Genomic DNA, 16,687 nt, shown 5'->3' on the forward strand with positions numbered 1-16,687 from the left:
AGCCAATGACCCTTTCTCTTAGAAACGCCAAGGCCCCCTCAGAAAACGGCTTAAAAGACACTCAGCGCATGCGCCTAAACCGTGAGGTTGAAGGCGGTGGATTTGTCTCTTCCAGCTCTCGCCGCTCTACGCGCTCGCGGCAGTCTCGCGGTATTTCCTTCTCCCGCGGGAGTTGTTTGAAAGCTTTGGCGGTAACCACGCCCTCGACTGTCGGCTTCCCAGTGGAGATGAGGACCTTGGTCCGTCTGGCCAGCTGTAGGCGAACGTGAACAGGCTTCGTCTCGGCCGGGTACTGGCGCCATGGGGAAGGAGAAGAGACTGCTACCGATTAAGGAGGCCTTCCAGCTGGCGCAGCAGCCTCACCAGAACCAGGCGAAGCTGGTGGTGTCGCTGAACCGCACCTACGGCTCGGTAAGCGCGGCCGCCCGCGGTCCGGGGCCCGCCTCTCCCCTCCCCGGCCTCTCTCCCAGGGGCTTCCCGCTACCCTCCCGTCCAGTCTCACCACGACTCCAGGCTCTTCAGCCTTCCAGACCCGGTTCGAAGAGGCCTACGGCGTGGACCGTTAATTCTCTGGCGGCGAATCTAAGAGAAATGTTTGCGCGCACCGGGTCGACCTAGTGTAGGGCTGTATCTTGGGTCCTGAACGCGGTGGCTCAACGGTTGTTGTCCTTCTGGTCACCGCCCACATCTAATTACTTAAACCTCGCGCCGCAGTGAAATTGCATCAAATCACCAATTAGCAAATTAATTGTTAGCACCAGACTCTTTCTAGTCACGTAAATACTGTTTGCTTCCTTTTGAATGAAGCCTTGAGACGAATAGGACAATGGATTTCGGGAAAATAAATTATCTTGAGGTGCTAGAAAAATTATGTCAGTATAATAGGGCTTGAGGATATGAGACAGGATGTGAAAGTTGTTATCGGAAAGGAATTGCTGTGTAATACTAAGGGTAATGGGCTTCCCCGGTGGCTCAGCGGTAAAGAATCCGCTTGCAGTTCAGGAGCCTCAGGAGACTCGGGTTCAATCCCTGAGTCGGGAAGATCCCCTGGAGGAGGGCATGGCAACCCACTCCAGTATTCTTGGCCTGGAGAATTCGATGGACAGAGGAACTTGGCAGGCTACAGTCCATAGGGTCGAAAAGTCAGACGCAACTGCAGCGACTACTCGCCCACGCACATTAAAGGTAACTCGGTAAAATGCAGATGCTATTGATTTTGGATTGTTCATAAAGAAGCAGATTTTTACTAAACTGGTACCAAGGCATCATATGGAGAATTAAGGAGTGTTGAAAAAAATATCGGAGGAATTCTTTTCACTGTCAAGATTCACGTTTGTTTTCTTCCTGCGAGAAGTACATTTCTCTAGAGAGAGATTTGTGCAGATTTATTTCCTTTTTGGTGGTTTGGATAGTTGAGAGTTTACTAAATAATGATTTTAGTTTGTGGTAGGGCTGGTGTTTTCAGCGTTTTAGAGTAATGTTGAGAAAAAAGGATTTAATCCATGCAGTTTTTGAAGGGTTTCTTTTCTCTTTCAGGTGGATGACAAAACAGGTTTTCATGAGGAGTTTGTTCATTACCTTAAATATGCTATGGTGGTCTATAAACGAGAACCAGCTGTGGAAAGAGTAATAGAATTTGCCGCAAAGTTTGTTACTTCATTTCACCAATCAGATATGGAAAATGATGAAGAGGAGGAGGATGGTGGCATTTTAAATTATTTGCTTACTTTTCTATTAAAGGTATAGGAAAACTAGAATTTCAGGAGAATAGTATAGAAAATTTTGCTATTTTAAAAGGGCCATAGGAGTTTGTGCATCTTAGAGAATGAAATATCTGATAATTGAGAAAATGGAAATATTAGAACTGTCATTAAGATTAAAATGTGGACTTTTAAAAATAAATCTGCATTAAATTTTTAATGACCATTCTAAGCCAATTCTCATAAACATTTGTTTTAAGTGGGTTCTCTATTTTAGAAGTGAGAGTTCCTACAAAGAGGAATATGCTTTTGTAATTTAGTGAATATTTTGGACAATGTATATTTTGAGTCTTTGTGGTATGTAATGTGTGTTTAGTATGCCTATGGATCAAGGTTTTTTTGCAAGTTAATAATGGTATGTAACTTGGAATAAATTTTGATTTGTTTCTGTTTTAGTCTCATGAAGCAAACAGCAATGCAGTTAGATTTAGAGCGTGCCAGCTCATAAACAAGCTCTTGGGAAATATGCCAGAAAATGCCCAGATTGATGATGATTTGTTTGATAAAATTAATGAAGCCATGCTTATTAGATTGAAAGATAAAGTTCCAAATGTAAGGATACAGGCAGTTCTTGCTCTTTCACGCCTTCAGGATCCCAAAGATGATGAATGCCCAGTGGTTAATGGTATGTATAGCTCCCTAAATCCTTTTTCAGTTTCGTTGATTATGTTAAATTCTCAGCAGATGAATTTTCTTATTATGATGTTATGGAAGAGTATAGTTCATATATATGTACACATATATAATATGATTTTGAAACTTATATTAAGAAAAATCTTATACTCAAGTAGCCACCATCCAACTTAAAAAAAAAGAATATCATCAGTACCTTTGAAACCTATCTTAGGTCCCACTCCAGTTCTGTCACTCTCCCTCTGAATTAATGATTATCTTGAATTTTGGTTTAATTATTCTCTTGCCTTTTGTTTGTTTGAACAGTTAAACACGTGTGTATGTTCTCAGTCACTCAGTCGTGTCTGACTCTTTGTGACCCCATGGACTGTAGCCCACCAGGCTCCTGTCCATGGGATTTTTCAGGCAGGAATCCTGGAGTGGGTTGCCATGCCCTCCTCCAGGGGATCTCCTGATCCAGGGATCATCTCCTGTGTTGGCAGACAGATTCTTTACTACCACCTGGGAAGCCCAACCACATGTATAAACCTCTAAATAATGTTAAGTTTTGGCTATCATTTTGTATGTTTTGTGAATCATACTATATTTTTCTGTGCTCTCAACATTATTTCTAACATTCATCCATGTTGATATATTTATTTGCTGACTTATAACATTCTGCTGTATGAGTATAAGACAATTATATTGTTTCTGATATTGATGGACCTTCTAGTTGTTTGCATTTTTTTTTTCCTAGTTAAAATAGTGTTTCTATGAACTTTCTTATACATGGGTTCTGGTGCACAATCTTTTTGGGATGTATACCTAAGGGTTGACTTGTTGGTGTATGTCATGAGCTTTATTGGATAAGGTGCAGGTGTTCTTCAAAACAGTTTATCAATTTATATTTCCAATAACTGTATAAAAGTGTTCACTGAGCCCTATCCTTTCCAGTGTTTGGTATTGTCATATTTTTAAATTTCTGTTTATCTGGTTATATGTATCATATGTCATTGTTATGCATCTTTTCAAATATTTAGCAACCAATTTTATTTTTTCTGTGTACTGCCTGTTAATGTGTTCTGCTCATTTTTCTCTTGACTTATCTTATTAATTGGAGTTCTTTATATATTCTGAGGGGAAGCCATTGGGTTATATGGATTGTAGATCTTCCTACTTTAGATGGATTATTTCAGTCACTTCACTATGTCTTTTGTTGGAAAAATTCCTAATGTCAAAATTACCAATCTCTTATGGTTTGTACTTTGTTTTATTTAAGAAATCTTTCTCTACCTCTGCTTGCAAAGAGAGTCATATTCCACTTTTCTATGTATGCCTAGGCTTTTTTTGGGAACTCTTCTGATTTGTTTTTCTCTTTGTCTCTGTTACTAGCTTTATAATTTTAATAACTCGTGGTAGTTGGTATTTTTTGGTATTAAATGAAGGACATAGTAATGTGTAAAATATATATGTTTAATAGTTAACGTATACTTGATTATAAAGCAGAGGAAATAGAGGTAGTATTTAAATACAGGAAATGAAAATTTTGTTCAGCAAAACCCGAAGTTCTCTCTTTTTAGGTTCATTAAAAATTAAAATACTGACCTCTTTATAAAAGCCATATTAGTTTAAAATAAACTGCCTTCCAGCTTAGACTTTTTTCTAAATCTTGAGTAGCAAAGACATAATCTGAATGATGGATTTTCCATGATTTTTAGGATTATTTGTTTTCAATTTTAGCCTTTATGCCCAGTCCATTGACTGCTTTCTCATTCTGTCCTTTTCAAAGGATGTTGGCAGAAAAGAATCTTCAGCTAAAATTAAATGTGTAAGACTAAAATATAGCATTTTTATCATTATAAAGATTATGAAATATGGGCTATCTTATGACTATGGCTAAATAAATATTTTGTTGCTGTACTAAAATGTATTACTCTATTTTTAGCATATGCTACTTTGATTGAAAATGATTCAAATCCAGAAGTTAGGCGGGCAGTGTTATCGTGTATTGCGCCATCAGCAAAGACTTTGCCAAAAATTGTTGGGCGCACCAAGGATGTGAAAGAAACTGTCAGAAAGCTGGCTTATCAGGTAAATAAGTCCAGTGTCTTGTGTAGACCTGTTCTTAAAAAGACAAGAACCCATATTCTTAAAATACCTTTGAAAAATATTTGGCATGTAGTAATTTCTTCAATTGAGATTTTTATGGACAGAGTATAAATAATTTAGGTAGAATCCTGTTGCATTAATGTATTGCCAGGTATTAATTTTTTGGACATTGTATATAATTTTGTTAGGTGAAGGAGATATTACTAGTTGTAAAATGCATAAATTATATTGAGTTTAATGGCTATTTTTTATTATCTCTTAAAGGTTTTAGCTGAAAAGGTTCACATGAGAGCTCTGTCCATTGCTCAGAGAGTAATGCTCCTTCAGCAAGGTCTCAATGATCGATCAGGTAATTTAAACATCTTTATACAGAAAACTTTAGTAGATTTTGAGGTCAAACTAAAAGTTTTAGGAAAGAGTGTCCTATTAATAAATTAGATCAGGTAAATCTATCATTTCCACAGCCTGTCAAAGTTTATGTAGGTGTATTGTATAGAAGACATTTTTCAAGATCTTGGTACTTAGAAGTAGCACGGTTTGTTTTTTTCTGTGTTTGGTGTATGGAGAAACTAGAGTTTAAGGCTATAAAGATATCTTACATCAGCAGTAGGGCAGAATCTCTTTTTCAGCCCTCTCTCTTTAAAAAAAATGCTGTCTTATCCCTTTTGTGAATATCCTGCTATGAATGTGTTCTGTATATCTAAAACAAGTAGAAATGGTCAGTCCAGTGTAATTTCCCTGTTTCCCACCTTTTCTCTTTTATAATTGGAGAATTGACTTACAGCAATGATATGAAGAATGATACATTTTAAATTTCCAAACCCCATGAGAAGTCTCCAATGGCTTAATTTTGCCACAGCAAGAAAACCTGAGTTTGAAGGACTAATAACTAGGATGACTTTAAAAACTAAGAATAAGGTTTTTCAGTGATATTGCTTGTATAATTCACTACTGCAAATATCAGTCATATAATACATGAAGTCAGGCAACAAGTGAAATAATAGGTATTATATATAGTCTAAACTAACATCTGAAGCCCAGTGAACTCAATGAGAGAAGGCTGTGGTAGTGGTTATGTATTTGATTCTGTATTTGGTTCTGACCTTTTCCATTTTCACTTGAAAGTAAGGATCATAATAACTTGTAATATCATTGTTCTTTTAATTTTTTCTTTAATATGCTTTGTTTTGTCTTTGTGTGGTTTCATTTTTGTAGTAAATATCGACTTAATGTTAACATTGATCTGATAAAAATTAATTAAAGCACAAAAAATATAGGAGATAGAAGCTAGAGGGGGACTTTGTTCACCTATGTTTCCAATGACTTAACAGATGCTGTGAAACAAGCAATGCAGAAGCATCTTCTCCAAGGCTGGTTACGTTTTACTGAAGGAAATATATTAGAGTTTCTTCATCGATTGGATGTGGAAAATTCTTCTGAAGTAGCAGTCTCTGTTCTCAATGCCTTGTTTTCCGTGACTCCTCTTAATGAACTGACCGAAATCTGTAAAAATAGTGATGGCAGGTATATAAAGTGTTCATTATTTGAAATATGATAATTGATGAACTTCTGTGCTTAAAAGTAGTCCCTTTTACCATTACTTAAGATTGTATTGATATCTTTTACTGAGATCTCTTAGGTTTTCTTTACTCTGGTGAATGTCTTTTTTCCCTTTTTTTCCTCTTTATATAAGAGCTCACCCCTTAGACTACTTCGCATTTTTTGTTTTGTTTTATTACTTTTATGTTTGCATTAGGCCTACCATGAAAAGTCCAACAGCATGCATCCCTATTATGTTTGCTTATTTGAGTCTGTCTTTTTCCTTTTTGTCTAAATATCTTCATTTTTTTTGGGTGGATAAATTAATGACTTTGCAATTAAAGAGGTGATGGTTATAAATCAAGGCTGCTTATTCCCAGTTATCTACTTGGTTCAAATTTTTTGTGTGTTCAGATTTTTACTGGATATTAAGATATCTTTTATTCTTTGCTTTTTAAATGAAGGAAATTGATTCCAGCAGATACATTAACTCCTGAATTTGCTTTGTATTGGCGTGTCCTTTGTGAACATTTGAAATCAAAAGGAGAAGAAGGTGAAGAATTTTTAGAGCAGATTTTGCCAGAGCCTGTAGTATATGCAGAGTATTTACTGAGGTAAAATTTTTTCCTTTGGTTTGGACTGTGCTTGTGTTGTATTTGTGTTGTTGTGTGTTAACTTTCTAGCCCCCTCCCTCAGAGCCATGCTTGATTAAGAATAAGTTAAAATCCAGGTTTTTGGACAGTCAAGGAAAAATAGGTATGCACACTGAGACTTTCTAGAGAATATCCTGTGCTGCTTAATATACTAAAAGACCAAAGTCAGTATGTTTTGGGACATTTTCTTAAAATTGTTCAGACGTGATGATGAACATTTTTTGTAATGTTGATAATGGTGTGCTCCCTTTTGAAATTTGTTGGCAAACCTTTTCTAACTGCCAGGTAGTAAATATATTTAGTAAATATTTCTGTGGGCCATACTGTCTCTCTCGCAGTGACTCAGTTTGCTGTGGCTCTGCAAAAGCAGCCACAAAATACATTATGAATAGATCTGGCTGTTTTCTGATAAAACTTTCATTAACTTTTATGTACACTAAAATTTGAATTTCATGTAATTTTCACATGTACATATTTTTACTTGTGTATTTATATGTATGTCATTTAAAGATGTAAAAATCTTAGCTTTCATGCTGTACAAAAACAAGGAACAGACTGGATCTGGTGCATGGGCAAGCAATAGTTTTCCAATTGACTGGGTGGATCCCTGTGGCCGGTTTTAGTATTTATTAAAATTGTTGCTGCTTGGCTTTTTGTTAAAAAGCTTTTTCAAAATATCTTTTATTTATTTGAATTACCCTGATTTCTACTTAGATCACTTTACAATTATACAAGTAAACTTGTATAAGTAAAACATGAATGCATTGTCAAAAATTCAAATACAGAAGTACATAGAATAAATGTTTCCTCTTATCTCCTAATTCCTCAATCTCCATAGAGTTGATATCTAAACAGTTTGGGGCATACAGTTCCAAACCCTCTTTTTCTGCATTTAGAGACACACATTAAATGCATAATTTTGAAACTATAACACAGACTGTACATATCTTTGCTTTTTTTTCAACCACTGATACATGAGATCATTATATATTGGTACATACAAGTCTATCACAGTTTTAACAGCATGTCACTTCATAGTATGGTGGTAATATTTAATTTGCTCTTCTCTTGATGGTTGATGGACATTTAGGATGTTCTCAGTTTTCACTGATAAAGGTGTCTTAAACTTTCTTTACATTTTTATGTTTGTTTGGGATTTTGTAGAGTTGATTCCAAGAGGTGGAATTGCTGGGCCAAAGGTTATATATATATATTTTTATGGATATTGGTGTGTAGATTTTTTAACTTCATGATTTTGGTGCCCCTTTTTGTTTGACTGGACCTTGTGGGGATCTTAGTTCCCCAACCAGGGAGTGGACCTGTGCCCCTTCAGTGGAAGCGGAGAGTCTTAACCATTGGACCACCAGGAAGTCCTGGTTTAGATGCATTTTTTTAAAAAAGCTTTTCATACAATATGAATTATGGGCATGAATTCTTTTTTTTGGAAATATAGAATTATGCTTTTGCTTGTGAAAGTGAAAGTGTTAGTCATTCAGTCCTCTCTGACTGTTTGCAACCCCATGAACTGGAACCCACCAGGCTCCTCTGTCCATGGAATTCTCCAGGCCAGAATACTGGAGTAGGTAGCCATTCCTTTCTCCAGGGGATCTTCTAGACCCAGGGATCGAACTCAGGTCTTCCACATTGCAGGCAGATTCTTTACCATTTGAGCCACCAGGAAAGCTTTTGCTTATAGTGGCTCCACATATAAGTTAGAGAGCAAAGCTAAGAATGTGTTTGAGTTTTGTATGCAAAACATTGAACTTAAAAATATCTTAAATGTGAGCCAATATGGAGACTTAGAGCTTGAGCTCATAGTAACATGAGAAATGTGGGAATCTACTTAGAGTTTTAATGATACTACTTCAGGCTTTAATTGGAATATTCATTATAATGCAGTTTGGGCCATGTTGAAATGTTCCAAAAAGAAATGATTTTTTTTTTAAACTTTTTATTTCGTATTGGGATATGGATGGTGAAGGACAGGGCAAGCCTGGTGTGCTGCAGTCCATGGGGTGGCAAAGAGTCGGACACAACGAACAACCGAACAACAACAAATAGCTGATTAACAATGTTGTGATAGCTCAGGTGAACAGCAAAGGGCCAAAAGGAACAGGTTTTTGATGCAGTGTTTAATAACACATGTTTACACAAAAGTAATAAATGCTCATAGATTGAGAAAATACAAGAAAGTATGAGGTTATGTTAAATATTTAAATAACAAAGAGAAAACATCTCAAAAACTGCTTCACAGATTAATTCTTGTGAAGAGTTCAGTTCTTCTGACTTTGAGAGATCAGTGATTTTTATATATCCTTTGTTGCTTTGTAAGTTTTGAATTAATTTACTTGAATCAACTTGTTTTTTCACTTATGAAAAGATTTAAAGATTATATATAATTATTGAAATAATACTTAAACAGGATGATTTTCTTTTTAGAGCAATGTCATTAGATAGGAATAGTTTTCTCAGGAACAGAAGCAAAATGCAATGGAAAAATTGGTTCTTGATAATCTCAAATTTTCAGGCATTTTGTAACATTTTGTAACAGGAAGAGTCAGTGACTCTAATGGGAGTCACTAATAGGAAACAATTGCTAATAGGAAGCAATTTCCTGTTAATTGAGGTGTTCACATAAAGAGAGAAATTGGGGATGTTAAATGAGGCTTATTAAATTTGAGTAAGGAAAAGGGACACATACAGTTTCCAGAAAGCTTAAATATAAATTCTTAGAGAATTTTAATAAAGACTTTCTTGAGTGGTCTCTTCATTATAATGATTATCTGTAAAAATGGTTGAGAATAGATGATTTCATGGTAATTAAAATTGCTGGGTCTATTTTAAGTTCTATTTATGCAGTTCAGGATTTGTAATTACTAATGAAATAACTACTCTGAATTTATTTTTGACAATACCCGAAGTCTTAATGCTATGCTGAAGCTGGGATGGAAAAGTAGGGAGGGATCCAAAGTTGAGTGAAGGTTTTTTAGCTTGTCAGAAATCAGCAACTCTACTGATTTATAGATTTTGATAATTGTCAGTTTTGTAGCTTTTGCTTAGTTTCCTGCCAGATTCCAAAAGGTGGCTGATACGTTTGAAGTTCCTAATATTGCTGTAGATTGATGAGCTTTTATTTACTCTTGGCTGTCATTTTATGAGTCATTTCATTTATTCATCATATAGAATTCTGCAGTATCTATAACTTGATTTTTGTTGACAGTTTAAAATGACACATTTTTCATCTATATTATTGTTGTTCAGTTGTTTCTGACTCTTTGCGGCCCAATGAACTGCAGCCCACCAGGCTTCCTGTCCTTCACCATCTTCTGGCACTTGCTCAAACTCAGGTCCATTGAGTCTGTGATGCCATCCAACTGTATTGTCCTCTGTCGTCCCCTTCTCCTGCCTTCAGTCTTTCCCAGCATCAGGGTCTTTTCTAATGAGTCATTTCATAAATTCCAACCTAATGGCACCTAGTTGTGTAAGTTTAAACTCATAATCTATTTAAACTCTTTCTTTATTTTGCTTTTAAATAGCTTTTTTGTTCCACAGGAAAAAAAAGAACTTCTGGTAAGCTCTTGAATGTTATCTAGGTGTGGGTTGTAAATGACTAATTTAGGCAGTGATAGTAAAAAATTAAAGGGATTCCCTGGTGGCTCAGTGGTTAAGAATCTGCCTGCTAATGCAGAAGCCGCAGGAGATGCGGATTTAATCCCTGGGTCAGGAAGTCCTTGGAGGAGGAAATGGCAACCCACTCCAGTATTCTTGCTGGGATAATCCCGTGGACAGAGGAACCTGGCAGGCTACAGTCCATAGGGTCACAAAGAGTCAGAAACCACTGAGCAACTGAGCACACACACACACACACAGTAAAAGTAAAAGTGTGGTTGACAGTGCTTGCTTGGTAGCAATTATCCTAGAATAAGAACAGTATAGTGATTAATAGGACCCTAAGCAAGGACTGTAGCCCACCAGGCTCCTCTGTCCATGGAATTCTCCAGTCAAGAATACTGGAGTGGATAGCTATTTCTCTCTCTAGGGGATATTCCTGACCCAGGGATCCAACCCAGGTCTCCAGCATTATAGGCAGATTCTTTACCATCTGAACCACCAGGAAAGCCCTCAAGCAAGGTAATACAAATTCACAAAGCTATCTATTTTTTTCTAATTTTTTTAAAAGGTCATTGTTACTCTTTACAACCCCATAGACTATATAGTCCATGGAATTCTCCAGGCCAAAATTCTGGAGTGGGTAGCCTTTCCCTTCTCCAGGGGATCTTCCCAACCCAGGGATTGAACCCAGGTTTCCTGCATTGCAGGCAGATTCTTTACTGGCTGAGCCACAAGGGAAGCCCTCATGGGTAACGACGTAATTTTTATTTATACTATTATTCTTTTAAACAAAATAATGATTAAGGATGATGAGGGAAGACAGGCTCTTTCTGAATAATTGTATTTTTGGAGAATAGATTTAGAACTTTATAATTGAGAATACTAGTGACATTGAAGTAATTAGTTATATTAAGAGATATAAATATGTACCTTTTGAAAATTTCCCATAGGAAATGTGTATTTTTAATGAAAATATATTTCCAAGTTCTTTTGAATCAAGCCATTAAGTTCACGAAAGTTCATGACAATAACACAGAATTTAGTTTCTAAATCTCATTAGTATTACATGGTATGAAAAAATGGTATATATAAATGGTATATATAAATCTTGGGACTGATAAGGGCATAAAATGACCCTTTTCTCACTTAATGGGGAGCTGTTCAATGTTTTGTAACAAATTCTACATTTTATTAATTGTGCTTGTTTTAGTTATATTCAAAGCATTCCAGTTGTTAATGAAGAACAGAGAGGTGATTTTTCCTATATTGGCAATTTGATGACAAAAGAATTCATAGGTCAACAATTGATTCTAATTATCAAGTCTTTGGATACCAATGAAGAAGGAGGAAGGTACATTTAAATTAAATGTTCTAACTTGCTCTCCTAATAGTCTTTGTTAAAATACAGTCATTACCATATGATTAAATGTATTTAACCTAGGTCTCTAAAGTATTATATAAAGTTTTTTTTTCCTCTTATATATATAATACATATATGGAGTATATAAGCGAAAATACATACTGTCTCTGTTTCTCTTCTCTGTTACATGTATATGGAAATATGAGTTTCTAATTCAGTTTCATCAGAATAAACAATAAAGTTGCAGGTTTTTGCTTAAAATTTTCTGTTGGTATTATTAGTCCTCTCTATAATAAATATGGTATAAATTATTTGAATCACTTATGGTATTTTGTCATTTCATCATGTTGATTTATGAAAGATTATTAGGGTCATTTATAAATATTTTTTTTCAGAGTGTGAATTTTTGGCTTAAAGTCTGTACATATATTTTTGTACCTATAGAGATAAATATAAAAAAGAAGGAAAATTAAGTCTGCAGAATAGGTTAAAATATAATGTGTTTCTCTTTTTGTATTGAAATTAAAATAGTTCTTCTTGAATTTAGGAAACGATTGCTGAGTATCTTACAGGAGATTCTTACTCTACCTACCGTCCCAATATCCCTAATTTCTTTTCTTGTTGAGAGACTGCTCCACATCATTATAGATGATAATAAAAGAATACAAATTGTAAGTAATTTTCTTCATTGTTGATAGAAATAAAAGATTTTGGTCAATAACACTGAATGTTAATTGTCTTTTCAGTGCTTTTGGCTTTGTCTTTAATTGCTTTTGTTTTAGTTTTGTCTCTTTGTGTAGCTTTTGAACTTCTTAAAACCCGGTCCCTCTCACACACACATTTTAAAAAATATTTCTTTTCTTCTCTTACTGTGCCTATCATTGTGTTGATTCAGTTTGAAATGGAGCAGTTTAGGGAAGGCATGGCGTAGGCAGTGGTTGCTAGGTTTGAGAGCCTGCTGAATTTATACATTTGTTGTTGTTCAGTGGCCAAGTTGTTTCCGACTCTTTGTGACCCCATGGACTGCATGCAGCACACCAGGCTTCCCTGTCCCTCACCACCTCCCAGAGTTTGCCCAACTCTGGGCATCCAACCATCTCATCCTCTGTCGCCCTCTTCTTCTGTCTTCAATCTTTACCAGCATCAGGGTCTTTTCCAATGAGTCGATTCTTCCCATCAGGTGGCCAAAGTATTGGAGCTTCAGCTTCAGCATCAGTCCTTCCAATAAATATTCTGGACTGATTTCCTTTAGGATGGACTGGTTTGATCTCCTTGCTTTCCAAGGGACTCTCAAGAGTCTTTTCCAGCACCGCAGTTTGAAAGCATCAATTCTTCGGCTCGCTGCCGTCTTTATTGTCCAGCTCTTACATCCATACATGACTATTGGAAAAACCATAGCTTCAACTATGTGGACCTTTGTTGGCAAAGTGATGTCTTTGCTTTTTAACATACTGTCTAGGTTTGTCATGGCTTTCCTGCCAAGTAGTTGTCTTCTAATTTCATGGTATAGTCACCATCCCCTGTGATTTTAGAGACCAAGAAAGGGAAATCTGTCACTGCTTCCACCTTTTCCCTTTCTATTAGCCATGAAGTGATGGGACCAGATGCCATGATCTTATTTTTCTTAATGTTGAGTTTTAAGCCAGCTTTCACTCTCCTCCTTCACCCTCATTAAGAGGCTCTTAAGTTCCTCTTCACTTTGGGTTCATTTCCCATTGGACACTTTCTGAATTTGTGACTTTACCCAAATTATTTAATTTAGAATTTTTATTTGTTTGCAAAATAAGAATAACAATATTAATTTTTTATTGTTCCATGAAATAATTTTCATAAAGTGCTTGGTAAATAAGTATCTTTATTTTTGGTAAAGTGCTTGGTAAATAAGTATCTTAAAAATAAGTATCTTTATTTTTTTTAGATAAAAGATTTTTTTAAAATTATATTACTATTTTCAAGTACTGTCATTTTTCTCTAGGGTATTCTAAAAGACAGACTTGTATCATTGATTTTCGTAAAATTGTAAATCACAAGTTACTTCAAAGGTTGTCTTTTCTAGCCCTTCCTTATACAGGTAATATATAAATTCCTTCTGCAACATTGACAATTAGTGGTTATACAGGACCTGTTTAATGTACCTTCATTAGGGATGCAACTTTTTCCTGAATCTGCCAACTCCAGTGCCTAGTGTCTCTGAAAGGAAAGTGTTTAGTTTGCTGTCATTCTGCCTTGTGTGCCGAAAGGAAGAATTAAAGAATATTCTTATTTCTGTGTTCCACTCCCATTGTAGCTTGATAAGAGAGGGAGTTGAGGATTAGAGGCAGAAAATTTTAGTTTTATGGTACCTAAGATTACAGGCTTTTTTCATTTTTTTCCTGTTTCTAAGCACTGTATAAAAGAGAATTTATTTTCAGTGTCTATATGCCTATTTACCTTCCCATAATATTAAGAGTTTTTAGTCAGATGTATTGTTTGGTCACTTTTTTCTAAAATTGTCTAGGAAATAGAATGTGTACCATTTTTGCTTATATGTTTTGCTCTGTTTTTCAAAAGATTGTGGATACTGTTTGGAGTTTTGTGTAACAGGTGAATGTCATTTTCTGTTGTATAACATATATTAAAACATTTATTCTGAATTATAACTTACCAGGTTACAGAAATTATCTCAGAGATTCGGGCACCCATTGTTACTGTTGGTGTTAATAATGATCCAGCTGATGCAAGAAAGAAAGAGCTTAAGGTAACTCTCTTCTAAATTAAAGAAATGCTTGACTAGAATGTAGGTGTGCAAGTCTTTTATTTCTTGTACATTTTCAAAATTTCTCTCACAAAGTTAAATTATAGATTAACTATTAAACTATAAGAGTGTCAAAATGTTATCAGATTATGTGAGTTGAAAGATTTTCCAGTCTGTTTCAGGAAGACTACGACTTTTTCTATATGTGCCTGACTTATGGTTGAGATGTTAATAATACTGTTTAGTTTGCTACAGATTTTGTATTAATCGTTTTTGTTTGGTGTTTATACAATTTATATCTTTTCTTAGATGGCCGAAATAAAAGTTAAACTTATTGAGGCAAAAGACTCTTTGGAAAATTGCATTACCTTACAGGATTTTCATCGAGCATCAGAATTAAAAGAAGAAATAAAAGCATTAGAGGATGCCAAAATAAACCTATTGAAAGAGACAGAGCAACATGAAATGAAGGAAGTCCAGATAGAGAAGGTATAGGTAACTTTTTTACAGTAAATTTCAGCTGCTATTAATCATCATAATTAAACCTTGTTTGCCTAATTCAGTTGCCAGAATATATTCCCTTTGGAGGGATTTTTAACAGTACCATGAAATAATATGAAAATTATATTTTTCTGCCAGTTCCTTTCTGTTTTGGACTTCAGAAAGCTTTAATGAACTTTAAATATTATAGCTAGGACTTTATTTGATTTGCTCCCTTGTCATGCTAATCCCTAGGATCTAAAATGACTTCACTTTCACTTTTCACTTTCATGCATTGGGGAAGGAAATGGTAACCCACTCCAGTGTTCTTGCCTGGGGAATCCCAGGGATGGGGGAGCCTGGTGGGCTGTTGTCTGTGGGGTTGCGCAGAGTCGGACACGACTGAAATGACTTAGCAGCAGCAGCAGGATCCAGAGTCTTTCTTGCTTGCCAAGGAAAATTACCTTCCAGTGGTTTCCTTCTCTTTGTTTTTTGTTTTATTTTGTCTTAAATGATTTAGAAAAGGAAAATGCGTTTTCCTTATTTGAAAGTGGAAGACTCATGATCTTTCCACTGCTAGGAGAAGAATGTCTATAGTTACACATGTAGCTATAGAATGTCTGCTGTTACACATATGTTTTAAAGTTTAATTACTCTTTGGTTTTAGAAAAAGCTAAGTCACTTTGTTATCTTAAATGAGATACTATATAAACTAGGTAACTAATAAAAACCTGCTGTATAGCGTGGGCAACTCTTCTCAGTACTCTGTAATGGTCTCTGATTATTCTCATGAAGAGAAAGCTGGATAGAGAAGAGTTTACTGTACAGGGAGTTTTGTGAGTTAATGTGATTGAGTTCTGTAGCCATAGACTTCCCTGCTGTAACACCCCACCTTCCCAATGGATATGCCTGAATTGTATTTTCATAGTTAGTAGCTATTTCTTTTGTTTGACAAATTCAGTGGGCTTTTAAATTTGAGGAGAAAATTTAAAGCAAAAATTGAAAATGGAAACTGAAAAGATGATATAAACTGCAGATCTGAATTAGAAATTTTGACTAAGGTGATCTGTCATGATTAATATTATCTGTTTAACTTTACTTGATTTGACCGTTTATGTGTTCATTTGTCCTATCTAAGGGTTATGAGTCTGTTACAGTATAATCATAGAATAGTGTAATAAATGCTATAGCCAGGTAAGGGTAGGAGAGGCATCTAAACCACATAGTGTGGTGTTGACTTCGCTAGAAGAATAATGTTTAACTTGAGATTTGAAAAATGATTTTTAAGCTAGTAGTTACAGGATTCTTTTGTGTGTGTGTCGGAGGGGGGCAGATATTCATGAGTGTGAATTCATTTGATTCTCACTATGACCTAGTGGAATTAGTACAATTATCCTAGTTTTATAGAAGGCAAGTAACTTGCCTAAAGTTATATAGATAGTAAATGATGGAGGCAGGATTCAGACCCAGGCATGTGGCTTTTGTTGTGCTTTTACTGAACTCTGTGTCATCTTTCTGCAATGAGTTGTTAGAGAAATGTTATAGGCAGATGGAGTGACATGTGTGAAGGCCTAGAAGTTAAAGAGTGCCTGTTATGTTAAAAAAAACTTAAGGTCTGTGTGACTATAGAATTGACGGGAAGAGGTAAAAGATAAACCTGGGGGAAAAATTTTAAGGGCCAATTCATGTAAGGCCTTGTATAAGCAATCTTTTAAAAATTGTGCCTTACCCAAAGATCATGTTGTTGTTCTGTTGCTAAGTTGTATCCAACTCTTTGTAACCCCATGGATTGCAGCATGCCAGGCTTCCCTGTCCTTCACTATGTCCT

At 35.6% G+C, this 16,687-nt stretch overlaps 1 protein-coding gene across 1 annotated transcript in view; it reads left to right on the forward strand.

Moving 5' to 3' along the window:
* Positions 1-300: 300 nt before the first annotated feature.
* The window catches only part of NCAPG (non-SMC condensin I complex subunit G), a 44,990-nt gene continuing 28,603 nt past the window's right edge, over positions 301-16,687 (forward strand). Inside the window, exons 1-11 of the mRNA XM_068975371.1 lie at positions 301-411; positions 1,537-1,740; positions 2,157-2,385; positions 4,318-4,463; positions 4,746-4,830; positions 5,813-6,005; positions 6,485-6,634; positions 11,496-11,636; positions 12,193-12,316; positions 14,293-14,382; positions 14,689-14,868. Of these exons, the coding sequence (XP_068831472.1) occupies positions 301-411; positions 1,537-1,740; positions 2,157-2,385; positions 4,318-4,463; positions 4,746-4,830; positions 5,813-6,005; positions 6,485-6,634; positions 11,496-11,636; positions 12,193-12,316; positions 14,293-14,382; positions 14,689-14,868 (1,653 nt within the window). The remainder of the gene's footprint in view (positions 412-1,536; positions 1,741-2,156; positions 2,386-4,317; positions 4,464-4,745; positions 4,831-5,812; positions 6,006-6,484; positions 6,635-11,495; positions 11,637-12,192; positions 12,317-14,292; positions 14,383-14,688; positions 14,869-16,687) is intronic.

This window comes from Capricornis sumatraensis, chromosome 7 (assembly GCF_032405125.1).
Source record: "Capricornis sumatraensis isolate serow.1 chromosome 7, serow.2, whole genome shotgun sequence".
Taxonomy (NCBI): Eukaryota; Metazoa; Chordata; class Mammalia; order Artiodactyla; family Bovidae; genus Capricornis; species Capricornis sumatraensis.